We start from the raw sequence: 20,675 nt of genomic DNA on the forward strand, positions 1-20,675 counted from the left end.
GTGATCTGGGCTGTTCTTTCCCAGGAGCCCAAAACAGATGCAAACAAATTAATTTTTAGCCTAGCGCACAGTGTGGCTTGTAAAGTTGGATAGCATGTGCTCTGTGAAGCATCTTTTCACCTCAGATTCCAACACCTCCCTTTTGCCTACGGAAGTCTCGAGTTTCATTGTAAATTACTTGTATAAGTAACCCTGAATCCTGGAAACACAGAAGTATTTAAACTTTTGTTCCTAAATTACCTTTTTTTAGTAGTGACTCTGTCTTGTGCAGTTTTCAGCTGTCCACTAAACCTAACTGGGAAGCTGATCTTGATTTACAGCAGATGCGATTTTAACTCAAGAAGCGCGAAGCAATCGGCTGGCACGCACCGCAGCGTCCGGCTAGTCCGCACCTTGCCCTGACGAGGCTCAGCCAGACCCCGGCGAGGCTCGGCCAGGCCCGGCCTGGGCGGGCGGGTGCGTACGGCGGTGCTGCAGCGCCACCTGCTGGGCATGCGGCGCAACACGCAGCGCTCCCGGTGCAGCGCCGGCCGTGGGAGAACTGCTCATTACCCTGTATCGCCATCATCACGATTTACGACTAAACTGTGCTAATACACAATTCCGTGAGGGGACTGGAAGCAAACAGTCGTTTATTGGGCACGTTACTCTTCCGAGGAGACTCAAACAACAACGTACACCCGCGCACATCTTTGTTTTGGCTGTGCCCAGCTACGCTGCAGCCAAACGTAAAGTCACAGCCCTTGGCTAAAGGAGCATAACGTTATCCTGTTAAAAATAAATATTTCTTTTCGATGTCTCATTTTCATATTGAAAGCCAATTTCAGTTCCCAGAAAAACACATTCGCAAAGCACAACAAACATTTTTGTCCTTCAGACAGTGTCACTGTTGAGCGCTCGGTATATTCCCACCCGCACGTCGCTGACAGCACCTCTGAAGAGCAAGCGCTGCAGCACAGGGTCACTTCTGGTACACTTCTGGGGGCCTAACTCTACTGAGTAGGTCCTTACTTTCCAAGACTGCTTGCAGAGCAAGGTGTTTTGAAGTAAAGAAGAAACTGTGTTGTTTGCAATGGAACAGCTGCTTTGTTTTGAACACAGCGGTCTTCGTTTTAGAGCGATTTTATAGAAGTACTTATTTGATTTACAGGAAAAGAGAGGCATAGAGAAGTCTAACTAATGCTGTTTCCATGTGCAAAACAAGGTTACTACCAAAGTGAGAATCCTCGCCTTCCTCCAGAAGAACAGGCAGTAAAATTTAAAAATGCAGCCTAAAAATTGTCACGGACAAAGAAGCCAAGATTTGTTTATTTTCTTTTAGAAACACTTAAAGATAAAATAAAAAAATACCACAATAATTTTATAATTACCATTCCACATCTTGAAAGGAGAAAAAACACTAAACCTTTTCTTGGTATTATAATACAGGAGGTAAAAATGTGGGATAAAATGTAACATAACTACAGGTGGCCTGCACCTGGATGAATGGAAAACATTAGGTTTAGCTGCTTTACTTCCTACAGTAGCTATAATAAATCATGCTCAGCTGAATGAAATTAGCAAATGTATTTAAAAGGAACGGTCTCCCACAGCACATCTGACAAAAAAAAATAAAAATCAGTGGACTCATACATAAAAAATGTGGGTTTAGCCTGAATACTGAGTAGTTTGTTGCAGGTTTACTGGAGACGTCATAGCAATCCCTTATTCCTTAAACATCGTTAGAATTCAGCCTCCCTGCCCATCCAGTAACATGTGCGCAGCTCCCTGAGGATGAGCTTTTACTAATTTACTTTTCCAGACTGTCATTTTTGTAAGTATCATCAGACTTCAGCAGATCTAATATTTTAAGGCAGACCGATATTCTCTCATTTTGAATAGCCAATCTTGCGAATTCTGCAGTTTTGGAAAATTCTGGAGTCGGAGGTAGTGCTCCAAGAAGGTGTCCAACAAGCTGCGCTCGATCCAGTGCTATTCTTGATAGTCGACTAAGTTCTCCTTGATCTGGTAAAGTTAGGTGAGTCACTGATATAAGCAGTAAAAGGTGCTTACTAAGTTGTCTGACATGAGTGAGCTGCTCTGCCCAAAAATTCACTTCTCCTTTATCAAACAGGTAATCATCTTCTTCCTTAACAAAAACAACAGCAATTAAAAATGACTTGTGGTCTTGATAATAATGAGAAAATTATAAAATATATGAAAGAAGATATATAGAGAAACAATTACAAGAGGCTGTTACAGAACAGCTTCTTTATGTAAAAAAAAAGGTAAAAAATTCATATGCATAATTTTTCAAAGGTTTGAGAAAACACAATAAAAAGGGTTCCTAGTTTGCCAAAGAAATTTTACCTTCAAAAATCAGGCAGTTACAGTATAACTCTTGGGCAACAGTGGAAGTAAATAGTAGTCCTAATCCTTAACATGTGCTTGCCTTCCCTCTGTGAAACCGTCTTATATTTCACAGAGACTTCTCTGTAAGCAGTATGGTAATTTGCTATATCATGGAGCTTTTTGAGTGGATTAAATGAAAAAGGAAAATTTTATCAGTCAGTGAAACATCAGAAAGGTATAACTACACCACAGGCTTAAGAAAAGATTCATAATATATTTCATGGGTCATATTAATTGCCAATGAACTTCTCAAAGATGTAGCCGCTCCTGCTCCTTCCTGTTTAGCTTCCGAAATTATTTTGACTTTTACAGTCTTTTCAAGATAAAGCGAGCACAGTGTATTATACAGCATTAGGTTTTACAGAACCAGTGTGGCAAAGTTGTCCTTTACGTAAATAATCCTTCTGAAGACAACGACTGATGTGTCAGTCTGTTACATGAGGCTGTTTTGTGTGCTATACAGAACCAGTCATACGAAAGGTGGCACAAAGTTACCAGATATTTAAATGACATCTCTGGAAAAGCCAGCAGTTGGGAGAGCACTGTTCTTGGATGCCAAATGTGCCTGGCACCCACAGCAGCAGTTTAAATTCAAGGCAAGCCATCATCTGCAATGATACTGAACGCAATTAGTTACAGCCTCAAAATGTTTCAGTCAACAATGATTTGTTAAGTAACTCTTGATTTATTTCAACGTTTGCTTGTTGGTCTTTTTAATTTTGTGCTGATACTGCCAGGAAGCAGCCATCAAATGCTATTTATTTATTCTAAATACTATCCATGTGGATTTTTTTTTTGAAATTGTAAATCAATTAATACCGGACTAGTGATCATCAGGCTTCATCAGATGAGATATTTCATTCTATTCCTACCATAAGACTGCAGAAACGTAGCGATCTCAACATGAGATAGCAACTGGTTGTTAAAATTACCAGGGCTGAAGTCTCTGAGTATCTCTGGAGATCGCCGTCTCCCAGCAGCCACTCCAGCAGGATGGGTATGCCGGCACGGATCTCGCCCCAGCGCTGCAGCAGCTCACACAGTGTGCTGAACGCTAAATCCAAGGCCATCGGAGCGTTCACTACCCTAAGCGCAAACTCTGTTGAGAGAAAATATGCGTAACAACATATAGCAAGACCACAAGCATTTTCAAATAAAATCAGTATAAAAATGGTTTCTTGAAAACAGATACTGAATTTACACAAACACATTTAGAATGATGAATTATACTGCAAATAAGTTAGATGACTGTTTACTTCTGTGCCACTTGGGGCCTTTTCTCAGTTCCAAAATAATACATGAAGCAACTGAAAATGCTGATGCCTAGTATTTTTTTTCCTGCCCATGTCGTGACATTCATTAATTTGGGTTTAAATATACAAAAATGTCTGTTAGAAACGTCTCCAGAGACAGTACTGACACTATTACATGGTGACTATTTTTGCAAAACTGCAGCTAGGCCTTAAATCTTATTTGATGATTCACTGGAACTCAACACCTACAGCACATCATATGTTTTTAAAGGGCTGGGATATAAAATGAATCATTATTTGGTGTGCAATCTCTTTATATATAATAAGATATATATACACACACATGCACAAGCATGTAAGAGAGATCAAGCATGCAAGGCAGGCTTAGAGAAGATGTTAAAGAAGGGAAAGGCAGATGCTGTTTACAGTACCATCACAGAGCTATATTTATACAGGTTTTGCTATCAGCTGCTACAGCATTCTCCCTGGGGAGCAAAGAAATGGACAAATCATGCCAGAACTGTACACAAAGCCATCACCCACACTGTATTTCTTCCCTAAACTTTCCCACTGCTCCCATTTAGGCAGACGCTGTTTTAACTGTGTGGATCCTAGGGCTGCCCTCAATAATGGAGTACATAAAAATGCCAGAAGCTCTCTTTGCATGAGACCTCCAACAACTGCATTCACAGGTATGAATTTCACCACTGGCCACATTAATGCAATTTTTGTTTGTTTTTTTTTTTTTTTAATGGGGATGCAGAAAGAGGACCAGAGGAAGAGAGATAATGAACAAGCCCCTGTAAAATCCCTACTACTGTAAAACGGATTTTGGCAAAATTTATCCTTGTCCACGGTCACCAGCAAAAGACCAACTATTCACTGAATGGTCTGTCTTCTAAGCAGTGATACCATAAGGAAACGTCATTCTTGAAGGCTTTTGCAAGCAGACAACACAGCAGAGTCAGAATTATTTGGAAAAAATCAATACAGACATGCAAGGCAGACCTTACTTTTGTGACTGAGTGTCTTTAAGCATTTCTCACAAAGGAAAACAATTATTGACATGAAAGAGGCATAGCAGTGCAGCCGAGACCTGTCCTTCACAACCTATGTTCCGAGCTGCAGCATGGACCTCCATTGTGTAACACCTCCTGAGCCCTCATGCCAGCCACAGATTTTCTAGAATACGTTGGCACAGAAGAGAAATGTACAGTAAAAGACCAGGACTAGGGAAATACGTGTGCCAACAAATAAGGAAGCACAGGAAACAACTAAGGGCAAAACAGACCAACAAAATGATGGGTACATGGTATTTGACAGACCAGGCAATGTAGAAAGCACATGGGGAGGATGAATTAGTATTTGAGACCATGACGGATGGTAATAAGGAAGGGAGAGAAGGTGAAAGAACAGATGGTCTCTTCTTTATCTTGGAGTTAGATGAGGGTAAATGGAAATCTCCTTGACCAAGCAACAGGAAGGCAGACAGTCAATCTCTCGGTGACACTAATAATGTTACATATGCAGTTTGGCTCTGCTAGACAGTAAAACGAAATGTTCAAATCTGTTTTCTTCATGTCAAGACTTATCATTGTATCAGGACATTCCTCAGCTTTGTCCATGAGAGCGAGCTTGCAGGGGTGCAGTGCGACATTCCCACACCATTTACTTTAGGTATTGTTTTTGCTGACATTTCTTTCCAAGACCTTTTTTTTAATTATTATTTTTAAATTTACTTTCTCTGTTGCTGTGCCCTACTTTGTACCAGTCTGATACTCTAAAGAACATGTACAATGTTTGTCCTCTCTGTTTTGATTTGCTTAGGCTCAGGTAGAAAACACAGTTTCATTCAAGTGCCATGGGGACCTTTACACCTCAGAATTACTGGCAATCCTCAGAGCTGGAAGAATAGAAATGAAAAGGGAGCGTGGAGTTCGGAGCCTGAAACAAACATCCCATTTATGAATGCTTACACAACACAACATTTTAAACCCAGTTCTTTTGAGTTCTGATGATCCTTCAGAGTTTTACAGATGATTACTGAATGCTTACGATTGTCTACGTAATGTCTCTTGCTTGTGTCACTTTATTTGTACATGAATACTTAGCAAATTAAGTGATGCTGAGAGCTAAAACCCAAACATGTTATTTCCCACTGCTGTCTTCCTGAAGTTAGCTGTTACTTTAGAGGACTGATTATAGATACAACTGCGGATATTTAAAATACCTGCCATTTTCTGGGGCTTTTTTTTTTTTTCCTTTTAAGATTTAGACTCCTGAAGTATAAAAATGGTGATGCTCTCTTTGTGGATGAGAACACAACACTACTGAGAAATGCACCAAAACATATATTGGGGCCTCTACATTCTGTTATTACGTGAACATGCTAAAAACTACCAAGAGGTAGCAAAACAAGTAATGCTGAGGTACTACTTAGACTGAACTTGCTTGCTAGCAGTTCAACAGCATGCTGCAGAAGAAAAGGCTGTTTTGTGGTCACATAGCACAGCAATCTTGTAGGGAATCCTCATGTCACAACAAAGAAAATGGCAAGATTTATTCCCCCCAAGAGAAGAGAAGAGAAAAAAAATTACAGGTAAAACATATAAAAAGAGGTCTAACACACAGGAAAAACATGAAGACCCTGAACACAGTATGGACCCAAAAGATGCCGACCACCCTTCTGTGAACTGCAGACACGATTTAATCAACCAAACGCACGCATCAGTTCCGACGTTGAGACCAAAGAAAAACAAAGCAACATCACTTTGATAATGCTGAAACTCAGGCTTCAAAAATTTGGGTAAGAGCCTGCGTGCCTTGGGTTTTGTGCTAGAGAAGCTAGCACTGTGGCCTCCTGGTGCTTGAGGTGTTGACGTAGATTCAACAACAGATCACACGCTGGCAGATGAAGAATTTTCACTTCCACTTGCCTATCCCATCACATCCCATCCCATCCCTCTACTGCAGAGCATCAGGAATGGCTCCATGGTTTCTGAATTGCTTCCTGAGCTGCCGTTACTTAACGGAGCTCACTGACATTAACTGACTTTGATACCAGTTCACACAAATGCTAGAATAGTTCAAGATCAGATTTATGGACTACCATTGCCACCAGGACAACAAAGAGATGGAGCAAGTATCCAAAAAAGGTATATCAACTCCCTAGGCTTGGAGTGCTGAAGTAATATAGATAAATAACAGCAAGCAAAGTTACATGCATACCCATGATTATTAAATCATGGTAAAAAACGCTTTCAGAGGGGAAAACGTTCTGTTGCTTTGATGACCCCCAGCTCTACAAGTAACAGCAATGGATGCTGTAAGCATGTACAGAATCTTTTAAGATACGCACAAAAGGTGTATGTCTTCTAAAAATAAATGTACGTGTCTTCACTGATGTATTAACTGTTTACAAGAACTGCTCCTCACATCATTTGCCTGTGAAACGGCTGATTTTCAAGAAGTTGCACATTACACATGATGTTCATGACTCATGCCATGACTTCAGAAAGTGGTCTGGGCAAGCTGGAAGTTCACCAGGGGCAAAAAGGGCAGGTGGTTCTCCTATCTCCACAGCCCCTCGGACCATGGGCTCCTGATGCTTACCTCCAGCCAGCTCAGGCACTCTGCTCATCCCCTGGTAAATTAACGCTCAGAATATCAGAATATGAATCTGGCACACAACTTGGCGTGTGGGCTCTTCTGCTCGGCTGGCAGGCTGAACTGGTTACCCTGCAGTCAGAATTGGTACAGCTGGGAGCCAGGGAAGGGCAGAAGATCACAGGGCAGCGGAGGCAAGGAAAGAGGCCAAAGGGAGAGTGAGACCTCCCCGTTCTGCAAGCTGTGAGCTCAGGTCAGCTATAATCCGAAACTTCCCTGTCAAGAGTCATGTAAACAAAACACTCACAGAGATGATTCAAATGACTGAGTATTTATAGCCTGTCATAACGTAAGTAACTATTTAAAGTAACTGAATAAAAAATTTCAAATGACAGATTTCTAGAAGCTGCCCACAGCTGATTACTGCCACAGGAACTAAACCAGCAGAAATCGAACCTGAAGACGTAGCTATTACCAAACACTGAAAATACAGCAGTGCTCCTACCACAACAGTTCTACAGACTATCAAAATGGTGTCAAAATTATCAGTTTTTTAAATTCTAAAACATGTGCATGTTCTAACATGCAAAAACCATCATGAGCAAGATAAGCATCTTGCTAAATAAGCCACTTAGAGGGGCTGGAATACAAAAAAAATTCTCTATGCCTTAAACAAGTACTTACAAGCAGAAAAATTAATACTGCTGCTTGAAATGAAAAACAAAAGATAAGAATCAGGTACTACATGTTTTTTTTACTTTGAGGAAGTGAATTTTCATAAAGGGGAAGGGGTTAAGTACTGCAGTGTTTTAGTCTTTGTGAATCCACCCACATAAATTAGACCTCCCACATACACATTCGTATGCTCCAAAAGCTTTGATCATGCCAGATGTAAATATTTCTTCTAGTAGCCTATTACGTGTCCCCCAACTATACAATTGTTCTCTGTTAAAGCTTCAGTGATATTACGGGGAACTGCAAGGATGTATTAAGAGCATATACACAGATTTTAAGGACAACCATGATAAAATACAAGCAAAACAGAAAAGTAGAACATATTCATTGGCTAACAAAGCATTTTGTAATTGGTTTTATACTGCAAATTGTTAACAAAAGTTAATTTTCTATCAAAGAGTAATGCAATTTTTGTAAATGTGTACTGTGTTCAGAACAAACATAAAAAGAAGTAAACCTGCAAGGAAGCTTAGTGTAACAGTCCTGAGGGAAAGCCTCACAAAGAACAGTGTACCAATAGCAAGGATGTTTTCAAGGAAAACATATAGGTTAAGTTCTTCAACTGAAATGACAGAAAGCATTTTAGGTAGACCAGGTATACTCTAAATTGGTAAAATATTTTTTACTTTTTTGCACAAAGTGCTGCCTACGTAGGTACAACATGACTACATCACCAATACAGGACCTCGTAACACCCTGGCAAAATAAGGTAGTATTCTTGCTTCAGAGACAAGCACGGACATTTAAATCAACAAAGCTCACTGAATGATTGCGTGACAAAACTGGAGATTCATCTCAGGTTTTCTGATACATCACCTTAACAAGATGATGAATATCAAGCTAGAAATCAAGCTCCCATGCGAACGATGGCAGATCCAGCATCACAGTCACTAATACTTGTAATATTAGATTTGCAAATGGAAAATTTCCCCTATTGAATCACTAACCACTTTTTGTTGCATTGAAGGTTTTTCTTCTTTTTGGTGTTAAGTAATAATCAAGTTTGCCCCTATTCTCAACATATCAAATAAGAGAACTGAGTGAGGCATTGCAGCAGATTTTTTTTTTACTTAAAATACTGTGTTTATGTATGCACAGGCTTCACAAAACTTAAAAAGCCTTCAAATTTAAAAAAGAAAAAAAATCCCACTGGCCTAACACAAGAGTTACATATGTATGTTCTACTTTGAGCTAGACAGGAATTGTGCAACTCCACAGCACAGATGTCTTGCCACCAGAAAAACAACAGGACAGAAGAAAAGCAGTAGCAGTAGATGGAAAGTAACGGGGTGTTCATACCCGCTCCACAAATAATGTTACAGTGCTATCATCCTTCTGGGCACTAAGATTAAAACAGGACAACTGAGAAGGAAAACAAAAAAAGAAAATGCAGAAATGGTAACTGTTGTGTCCAGATACCTGGCAGATGGCTCTTGAAAAGGTGCTTCTTCACTGCACTGTGACAATGTAAGTTACAAATATCAAACTTTCCACTTTTTAAAATGACAATTTATGTAAAATCTAATATATAAGCAGATTCCTTTTTATAGTGTTCCATAAAATCAAAAGCGATTAGATCATTTCTATTCTCTCGAGAAATATCATTCCCTAGATGACGTACAACTACTTCATCTGTTTTCCATTTCCCTGCCTAAGTCTGTTTTATAGCTGTGTTTTTTCAGGATTACTTTAAAAAGAGGCCCTTCCTGACATCATGCAACACACGATGTCAAAACACAACACTATCACAAAACAAACTAATCAAAACTAATTTCTTAATAGTTGCTGTCTCCAAGCAGAGTGGCAGTGACGCTGCTCTCAGCTTTGACTTTGATTATAAACAGATCTGAGTTAATAACATGTCTGATTATGATGGAAACTTACAGCTCAGGACTGAGAAGAAAATTAAAAGTTCCTTCTTGAGCAAAAAAGCACAAGCATATTCATCATCTTTTCAAACTCTTTTTTGGAATGTGAACAGAACAATATTTTTCAACTCAGTAACTATGGGTTTTTTTCTTTTTAAAATACATATATGCATACATAAGCTTTTCCCATGCAAGCCATGCCTCCTGTACACGAAAGGTTTTATTACAAAACAACCACAGCTCTCAGATCTGTCGGAGGAAATGAGCATTTGGACTTTACCGCTTGCATTACCGCTTTCTGCAGAACCTCCCCCCCAAAGCCACTTTCTAATTTAAACAGCAAAAAAACAATACCCCCTGCAAACCCACAGAACTCAAGCTTTTCTGTTTGAAAAGGTAAAAACTATGATTCAGCTAATTGTTTAAAACACTGCCAATGAGAATGTGAGTATGTTTTTTACTCAAATTAGTTATTTATTGGAAAAATGAAGATAAATACAGTTTCAAAATTAGTATCACTAGAATTAAATATATGCCTGAAGACTCTTGTTATTGGCATGTTCCAACTAAGGAACTTTTTGCTTATCACTGATGAAGATTACCAAATGTGAATGAGATGTATGTTACAGCTCTGCTGTAGGAACACAGGAGACAAATTTATCTCTGTATCATAGCTGGAATTTTAGAATAATATCTGGAGAATGGTGGTGAAAGGTTTGTTATTTAAAGGGATAAAGGAATAAGGAAAGGGTAGGTAATCAATATAGAAGACTGTACACAAAATTCTTCTCCCCACACTATTTGAAAACCAATATAATTTGGGCAGAACACTCAAATATGTAAAAGCTATTTTTAAAGCAATAGTAGAAAGGCAGGCTTTCCTTCATTGCTATGGAGTCATAGCCACGACCATCACAGCTTGCATAAGCAGCCTATGAAGATCTGTAAGCTGCTGTCCTCTTTACTCACTTGCAATTAAAACGCTGATAAGAAAACAACATTTACTAGATTATTCACATGAACACTCCATTTAACATTAACCACTTTCAGACTCCAGCGCTGAGCACATACAACTATTTTTCACGTATTCTTTCTTAATTTTCAAGAGTATAACAGCTCATAACCTTTACATAATCGTGCCACTATGTAATTAATAGAGCTAAATGAAGCACTGTCAGTGAATAATCAGTAGCCAGTCTTTGATGGATGAGCTGATTCTAATTCAGTCCATTCACTTTCAACTTTAATTAGTGGCATTGTATTCTACAAAGCAAACAGTTCCTTCATCCATGTGATGATCTAACGTTGTGTAAGTGGGCTGAGAACAACTTGTAAGGTGTTGAAATAAATTTGGGAATACAAAGTAAAAACTCACAGTGATTACATATGCTTATATAATGTAATTCTTTACAAAGAAAAAAGTAATATAAAGTTCCCACTGCAAAAGCCACTGATTTTAACAAGTACCATACACACCAATAAATCTTGCTAAGACAACTATGAGTTTCAATGCAGTAGTTCTCTCTCCCTTTTCTTTAATTAAACCAATTGCTCTGAATTACTAAGTGTATGTTGGTGGAATTTTTTGCAAGACACAAATACAGGCATAAAAATGCTATGTATTTCTACACGAGTCCTGATGTAACACTATACTTATTTTTTTTGGTACTATAACTACTCAGAGCCCCTTAGGTTACAATATGCTTTGATCTCATTCTACATTTTCTCCTGAATGTTAGTTTACATTGGTATGTCTCATCCTTCTTCCAGCAGTTCTGCTCTAAAGGGTGGGACAATGCAAAGTTGCAGATTCCTGCAAGCTGTGGCTATTGAGCACACCCAAGTAGCAAAGACACTTGCTAACTTACTACAAAACATCTGATTCAGGTGTATGTGCAACTTACTGAATGCAGGTATTTTTGAGCAGAATGGCAAAAAGCAAGTTGGGAACCACAGCAACTCAGTCTTCATACCTGTTCTGGTATCTTAGAATGAAATAGTATGGGGAGAGACTGTTTTTAAGATGATTTATATTTAATTTTTATCTTTGCTTCATATTACTTATTAAAAAAGGGTGGCATTTGAAATGAAGTGACTATAAAATTGTTCTTATGGGAAGTGCTATAAATCTTTTGTGTAATAATTTATGTCAAAAAGGTTCATGATATATTCTCAGCTTCTTGACTGGTCAATTTTCTAAACCCATTTCCTCAGCATGTAAGAGCATATACTTAAAGAGCAAAACCCCACAGAAACTGTTCACTATATGAACACTTGATAAAAAAAACCACCTTACATCAGAAGCTTCCAGTACAGTCCAGATTGTCTGTCTTATTCAGATGTTGTCTAAGAGAAGAAACTTGCGTGTAAAGAAAGGCTTACATTATTTTTATCTTTTTGCTTACATATACATACACAGATACATAATGCCATAAAAATACCATTAAGTTTGCAAACACACTGTAATGTTAGAAACTACCTGGACCACAAAACATTCACACTGCGAGTGCATTAGTAACAAACGACCAAGAGGATGTTCTTCCTTTTTTTCTTTCCCTGTCAAGATCCAAATGCCTTCCAATGCCTGTTGCAAGTTGCTTTCGACGCAGTGTGGTATGATCTGTTGTTACACAGTTTTCTGACATTCCAATGAAAAATGTCATCCTGACTCTCGAGCTGTGGTCTAGAGACAGGCAGGTGCTGCCAGGGACCTCCTATTCAACAATTCCATTATTACAGATCACGTAGGGGCAGTTCTCCTGCAGGTGTCTAACAGATAAATTAAGCGCAGCTGCAAGTCTCAATCCTAAATGGAAAACACCTAGCTCAGAAAAATTTTTCAAGAGCATTTTCAGTCCATGAGAGAACCATTTGCTCTTCACAATGGGAAGATGATGCACCAACGATTTCACCTGAGAGTGAGTTGGTTTCTGGACTTTCTTTCAGAAATACACTGAAAAGAGATTAAGCATACATATTCCTCACTCTACTACCAGAAGTTTTGGTCAACATAAAGGCTTGCTGATCCTAGTCACTCTAGTGTGGCTGTGGCATTTCTAGTATCAGGACTCAACGTTTCTTCCCAAGATGATGTTCACATTTCACATTAAAGCAAGAAATCTCCTTTTTCTTTCACACAGCTCTTGCCTCCTAGGTGACTTCTGGATTTTGCACCTTTAGTGACCCAGGGCATTTCCTTTTACATGGGCAGGTCCACACCTCTTTGGAAATCCTCTGGCTTATTTATCTCTCTTACTGGAATACCTGAGGCTCTGGCATTTCCATACATCTGTCGTCTAAATGCGTTAACAGCTGGGTCAAGACTTGCTAAGAAATTTCTAGCTGTTATCAGGGCATCCTCTAGCAGGGTCCAAGTGACTTGGATAGCGTGTCTCTATTCCAGACATTTGTGGCATGGCTACCTGCAACTTCATCTGCATCTTCATCAGACACACCACCATTTTGGAAGCCTTGGCACGCTCAGGTGAATCAGTAAATCACAACATGGTTTGTTTTAATTACTTTGAGGCCTTCTTCCAAGTAAATTTATGGGAGAAGTAAGAGCTGCTTAGTCTTGCTTATAATGTGAATATCTACACAGACTCTTTGATAAATATTATTCAATCAGTAATCAGAGTTCTTCAATAGAAAGTCTAGCACAGATACCAATATAGTTGTCTAATACAGATTTTACATTTGTCTTTTCCATTTCCTTCAAAGCCCTTTGAGGAATTGGGTTTGTGTCTCTTCTACTGAGAAGGAACTAAGATAGTGCTGTGAGTGCTCTCCCCAATATACTGATGTGCTGAATGTAAGTGCTCCTTGCACAAGATACCATAAAACTGAAAACATTTGTCTCATGTATTAATGCAGACATGAACTATGCAACACCAGGGACTTCCCAGTCACTAGGAAGAAACCTCTCTTTCTGTTTATTTTACATTTAATACATAGCTTTGAGCCTTTCTTATTCCAAATATTCCAAAATATTCTAAATGGGCAGGGAAGACACAATGGCTAAGTAACCTGTGACTCTCATCACTCATCATGAAGTGCTTCACAAATCACTCGTAACAATGTCCACAGACAGAAGAAACGGCACTATCTATTCTGCAGGCATAGTAGACAGCCATGAAGATTAAAAAAATCGTGACTTATTTTAGATGTCTGATCTGAGACATTATGACCTATTTCACTGATGAGTCAGCACCCCATAATGCTTCAATATTCAAAATGCATTTCCCTCTGACTTCAGCTGTATGTGCTCTGAACTTCTGCAAATCTTGCCTCCAAGGTATCTAGCTAAGCACTCAGCAAACTAGTGACCTCCTTTCCAAACTCTGGTTCGAGTGACTTGCTTACCTGCACAAAACAGCTCTCTGGGAGAGGCAGGGATAGAATCCAAATCACAAGAGCAACACTAAATGGCTTCGGCATGCCCCTTCTTGTGATCCTGGTCTTCCTCACTTTATCACTTTCAATTTTGCAACTGAGGTAGTAGTACTGCTGGAGATGATAGCTTCCTATGGATGCTCCTGATGCATCATCAGAGCAAATCTGCCCAGTCTATTGAATTATAAAAGAACTTCTGTAAAAAACACCCAAGCAGTGGTAGTGTAGCTTATCCTTGCTTCTTAATACATGCAGCACAACAACGTGGAATTAAAGTTGCATTTCCTAACTTTTGGATACTCAGCCTTGCAATCTTACGAATGTTCTCAGTGTGGGGAGAGGGTGGAGGGGGAAGATGGCAATGCGTGTGTGTAATTTTCCAAGTTCCAAAAAAGAAATCTATACCTTATCCAAATAACGCGACATTACATTGAAGCTCATGAGTCAGAGAAACAGTGGAGCCACAAGGCTGACCACTCAGGCATCTGCTGCTTGAAACTAATGGAATAATAGGAAACGGTAACATCACTGGAGATGGGAGGTGTACCCATAGCACTGCTCCACTGTCTTCTACCTAGCCTCAGTCACCAGACTCCACAGTATCTCAACACAGGTCTAATTATCTTGACAAGTTGAGCCCTGGGTTTGACACTGACCCTAACAACTACCTCCAGTCACACTGTGTCCCAAAATGCAGGAAAGTGTTCCTCTCTTATCTCCTTTGTCCATTCTGCTTCTTCCCTACATTCTTCCTCTTTTGGACCCAGTTCAGTCTCCCTCTTGCCACTACTTTCACCAAAGATCTTCCTCCTTTATGCCTTCCTCTCACATTCCCAAGAGCGAGTCTCCTCCCCTAACCAGACTGAGCGTCACCTCCCGTGCCCTTATTCTTATTGGATCAGCTTGACTTTTTCAGCAGTCAACTGAATTTTTCTGATTTACTTTTTCCCCTTCTCTAACCAGATGTGATGGCTCATTCCTCCCCATTTTGCTGACCACCCACAGGTATATTATTGAAAGCACAAGTGTTTTCATTTCAAGTGCCTAAATGCAGCCTGGCCCAGAGCTACCCACAGCCACAGCTGCAGAGTCCCTCTGAAGCATGGTGTTCCTGGCACAGAGCATCCTCAGTAGCCCCACTGGGAACACAGGTAAGCATTTCAGGAGCAGAGAAATTTAAGCTGCTTAGTGAACACAAAAATCTTTGGAGGTTTTCGCTTTTAGGCTCCTTTCAGTCTCCACTGAATCTATATTTTAAATAGAGCATTTTATAGTCCTATTTTTCAGCCAAATTTGTACATATTTTACCAAAAATATCTTGCTCCAAAGTATACATGTGTAACAGCGTTCGAAGACTTCATTTTTTTCCATAGCCTGCGTAAAGACACCGTTTTCCCCTAATTTCCTATGTAGAATCATGTCTACTGTAATAAAAACAAATAATTAAAGTAAAAAAAATACTCACAGTATGAAAAAATCTCAGTACCAACTAGTAAGGATTAACACAAGTAGCTGTGAACCAGGATTTTATAATGAGAAGTGTCAGGCAACCCTAACAACAGACCATCAACCCTCCTTAAAAAATATGCAGTTCACACAATTAATTTAATTTACAAAACAAATTATAAAGAGAAGATGAAGACAAAAAAGCAGAAGGCAGTAAGTTTACAGAAGTCAATTCAAGGTCTGTTGAAAAGGTGCAAGACACATGGAAGATGAAGTGGGAGGGCAGGTAGAGATGAAGGGAGCATTCAGTGCACAGAAAAGAGTAACAGCTCTGGTATATTTTATTTGATCAGACTGGCAATCTACAAGAAGAAACAACATCAAAGGGATTTTTGTCCCATTTTTTAACAAAATAAGGAAATCAGCAGGCATGCATCTGTGTACGCGTTTCCCACCACAACTTCTGAACCAGCTGTACAATTTTAATCCAATCTGACGAAAAGGATAAGGGAATACGAAATATTAAGTCTTGTTTCTATGAAACTAGACAGCTGGGTAAAGAAAGGAGACCCTATTGCTGTCCTGACTAGTGAAAGGCTGAAACTTTTCATCAGACATAAGAAAATCCACTTCCTTGCAAAACAAATCCATGAAAAGAAAAACTAAGCTCCCTTCATTTCACTGCTCAAGCAACTTTTTTCCTTTTCCTTTTCTTTTCTTTTAAATAAATAATGCCATTTGCAGTTACACTCCACACTGGCGTATGTCTTTAACATAGACGTATATGTCTTCAACATCAAGACTCTTTCTGTCTTTAACATCTTGTTTTTCCATCCGTATGTTTCAAATGAGTTTGTTTCAGGAAAGACCATATTCTACTTCACCTTGCCATGGACGGCACTAGTTGAGCCTTCACCATTAACCGTGAGGTTCAGGTAAAACCCTCTAATTTGGAGCATCTACCTTTACTCTGTAACAGCCTTCCACAGTGTCGCACAGATGATCACACCAAAAATTAAAACACATTGCAAAAGAAGGCAGCTAGCAAGCAAGGGCTGCCTGTATTGCCTCTACTACTTCTATGAATTTGAAATGAAACCACTCATGTGTTCTACAGACCAGCATAGAAAAGAAAAGAATTCAGTTTGTATAGATAAGTACTAAGTACTGAGATCCCTTTATCCCTAGGCTCACCTTACACCTTACAGTATTTGCACTCCAAGGTCTGTGCTGACCTTGCATTAGGGGAGCATGAAGTCACAGGCTCCAAAGAATCAAGTCCTCTGTACGTCGGTATATAACCAGAGAGACTATTTCCCATCTCAGTATGATCTAGCCTAATTAAACTAACCTACGCAACACAGGTTGCTTAAGGAGAAGGAAATCAATATTGGGAACATCTTTTCTGAAAGACCCTTGACTTGTTCATTAACACAGTTTATTTGATCCTAATACTACTAGGCTTCAGAGAACATGGCAGATATCTTTCTCCTTACGTTTCTGAGAGGCGGTGGTGATGGAATATGGGATGCTAGTATACTATATTGCAACATGGTGATTTACTTGAATAATTTACATTTGGGGAATTTTAATTAAAGAAGAAAGATATTCTGGAAATTTAATTCTTAGTTGTGCTTCTTAATGCCTGTACATTAGACAGAGAGCTTTCAGTAAGTATGAGGAAATTAAAAAAACCCTAAATCTATTTTCTGCTGTTTATGGCAAAAGTAGGTTAAGTTGAGCACCTAAGTGTAATGAACTACAAGCTTGAAGTTCTAGTATTACAATATACAATATACAGATTCTGGAATTAGGGAAGGTTGGTTTTGTTTGGGTATGAACTTATGATTACAGCAAGGAGAAGTCTACAAAGTGGTAACTGTGGTCTTCAACACAAACAAGAAATCAGCTTGTGTGTGTCTGCTCATGAGGGAAAGTAAAAGTGTAATTAACATAGTACATGAAAAAATGAATGGGTTTTATTAGTCCTGGGTAACAAGATATTGTAAGTCTAACCTCCGCTGTGATCCAGCCAAGTGTATAAGTTAATCAAGACCTTCACTAAAGTATTTCTGTTAACACTTTCATCTTACCAGGGGGAATTATTTATAAAACTGTTTTCCACTGCTAGCATGACAAGGTGATCATTAACACAGCACAGACCATGCAAAGGAACAAAATTAAAAACACGTGAAAGTGGCATTGCACTGGTACTGTAAGCAACTGCCATAAATAATGCTGCTCCTCAAGGTGATTTCAACAGTCTTGCTCTAAATCTAACAAATCAAAAGCCCTTTTTATAAAGTCTAATTCTCAAAATTTAAATCTCCAGGCTTCCCAAGGATGTTTAACTTGACTTTCTCATGCATGAGAAATCAATTTGTTCAACCAAGCCAGTCCCGAGTTCCCCTCATAAGAGGTCATTTGGAAATGATTATAGGAAAAAAAAAAGATGCTGCATTTTACATATCTTAGGTTTTGAAGTAAGAGCCCATTGTGTCCCACACAACTGCTTCCCACCCCCCATCAACACACCAGGAATTAAAGCAACCAAATCAGTGTGAAGGCTACGGCTCAGGGAATCAGTAATACAATAAAAACACCTTCCATTCTAGGGTGCTGCTTTTACTCTGGCACAGGCAGGTACTATCTAGGTCATTAAAAATGCTGAGTGCTGACTTATATGAAAAGAAGCTGAGTTTGCAAAGGTATTTATATTCCCTACCTCACTCCCATGCACACATACACAAATGAAATTCTGTGTGCAAAAATCTGCTTGCAGAAATGTATCATCTCCTCATTCTTGGTGAAATACCTCTCAGTGTAAAATGACATTACAAATAAATATCAATATCCTACATGCACACCTTGAAACGGGGCATGGGCCTTGCACGGGACAAATATTTTGCATAGGGCTCTGCACAGGTTTTCAGTATCATTCTTGCAGAGGTGATATCTTACGATGCAATGGGCGGAACAAGAGGAAATTTGCACTGTTGATATCCGTTCAATCTCTGCTGCTGAAAGACAGAGACCTTAATTCTCCACAGAGTTTTCCATAAGCAAAACATCTACAAAAATACATTTATTACTTCCTATAGCATTATACATGCACTTGGCATACATTTTTGTATTCTATGTATAACATAGCTAAATTAACATTTCATATTTTTAGCTTAAATATGAACAGTTACAACCTAGATGTTTACAGTACTGATAGACTCTTAAAGTTTGGCACATTTAGAGCTATGAGATAACAAGGGTATGGAAATAACTAATGGAAAACTTGTAAAATTTAGTAAGCTCTCCCATCCATCCCATGATTTCAGCAGGTATCCCATCTCAGCCTTTATAAAGAATGCCACGTGTGTTATGGGTTTGCCTACCCAAGGCTCTCCCAAATCTTTCAGATCGGAACTTCTAGAATATGGTTCTCAGCTGCACTGTATATGAAGTTGATACTGAGGATACTAAAAACATCAGAGATGCCGGGCCATATTCATTTGGACTTCAGCATCTTAAGCAAACTGAGGAAGAGGGGGGGCGGTTGTAGGTTATGGGTAACTAAAGCCTTTTTGTTAGCCTCCCAGTTAGAGCAGAACCCTGTTTGTTTGAGCTTTCACCTGTGCCAGGTAACGAATGATCGAAAAGTTACCACCAACTTCCATATCCCGATTTTCAACCATGTCTAACCCCTGGTCAGATGCTCTGAGAAAGTGAGAAATTATTTTCTTTTAAACTGTATGCAACTCCCTTTCATTCCTCCAGTGTTGTTCCTTCCCCTACTCCCTTTTCCCAATTCCTATCATTAAACAATTCTTGAAGTAACAAGATTTCTTTTCTATTGTTGTTTGGCTGACTGTTTGGCAACAAAATCTAGCTTAAAAATATATTATTTTTTTTTTTAAGAACTGTCCCTTATATCAAATTGCTCAGGTCTGTAGCCGTTGGTCTTTCAAAAAAAACAATCTCTTGGGACAACTTTACCCTTTCATAGCAGCAGTGAAACAGAAGGAGCAGTATTAATAAAATTAGAGAACTGCAGCAACTGGTCAGCAAAACAATGCAATTTGTGCCCAAACTTCATTTTTACAGATGAAGGACAAGCTACAACATTATTACTGCAAGTTTCATTTCAGTTTTTCGAACCAATAAAATTGGAGTCCATTTATGCAAATAATACATTTGAACCTTGGTATAACAAGAGCTCAATACAGTAGCACAGTGTCATGCAGATTGTAGGTCAGGTCCTTCAATCTTCATTTATCATGGAACCTCCATTATGCCTCTAAATAAATCTGTTAAAATAATATTTCAGAAGTCTAGATATGATTAAAAAGCTGAACATTTTTGTTGGTTCTTAGCATGGCCACAATTAGCAATGCAGAACACCACCTACAAAAAGCAAACAAGAAACCAAAACAACAAAACTCCACAACAACTCTTCATGACCTAGCTGTAACAACTAGTCAACGTAGGGTGGATAATACAACTTATTTTCACCTGGCATTCCTTGACATTCTTTCACACTCCTGTGAACAGAGTACTTTTGTTCCAAAGCACTAGCTCTTCTACACTTCCAGGTCATTCAGAGAAAGCACGAAATGGCTCTGTTAGAAGAATGTGATCAGTCCTTCAGTTCTTATTTACTCCTGGAGAGGCTGATTTTGTGTATTTTACTGGCCTGGCTTACAAAACTACTTTTTCAATGAAGATAATTAACACTGCTACTTACTTTTTCTATAATTAATCCAGGAGTAAAAAGCAAACCAATAAACACACACAGATTATTTTTTTAACACTAAAATACCGTAGATATCTCTCAGAAATAAAGTGCAACGTTTTAAAAGCAGATTATGAATAGTGGTGCTATTTCGCTTGTATCAGAAGGGCACACACTTTTTAAGCTAAGAGACAACACTTTTACAGCATATACCAGAAAACCCGGTTTCATAAGCTTAGGAAGTTTCACAAAAAACTGCAG

The 20,675-nt window shown here is 38.9% G+C and overlaps 1 protein-coding gene across 1 annotated transcript in view; it reads right to left on the reverse strand.

The window, feature by feature from the left end:
* Nucleotides 1-636: 636 nt before the first annotated feature.
* The window catches only part of THADA (THADA armadillo repeat containing), a 169,653-nt gene continuing 149,614 nt past the window's right edge, over nt 637-20,675 (reverse strand). Inside the window, exons 36-37 of the mRNA XM_068425082.1 lie at nt 3,324-3,490; nt 637-2,128 (exon numbers count right to left, since the gene is read on the reverse strand). Of these exons, the coding sequence (XP_068281183.1) occupies nt 1,790-2,128; nt 3,324-3,490 (506 nt within the window). The 3' untranslated portion in view covers nt 637-1,789. The remainder of the gene's footprint in view (nt 2,129-3,323; nt 3,491-20,675) is intronic.

This window comes from Nyctibius grandis, chromosome 1 (assembly GCF_013368605.1).
Source record: "Nyctibius grandis isolate bNycGra1 chromosome 1, bNycGra1.pri, whole genome shotgun sequence".
Lineage (NCBI taxonomy): Eukaryota > Metazoa > Chordata > Aves > Nyctibiiformes > Nyctibiidae > Nyctibius > Nyctibius grandis.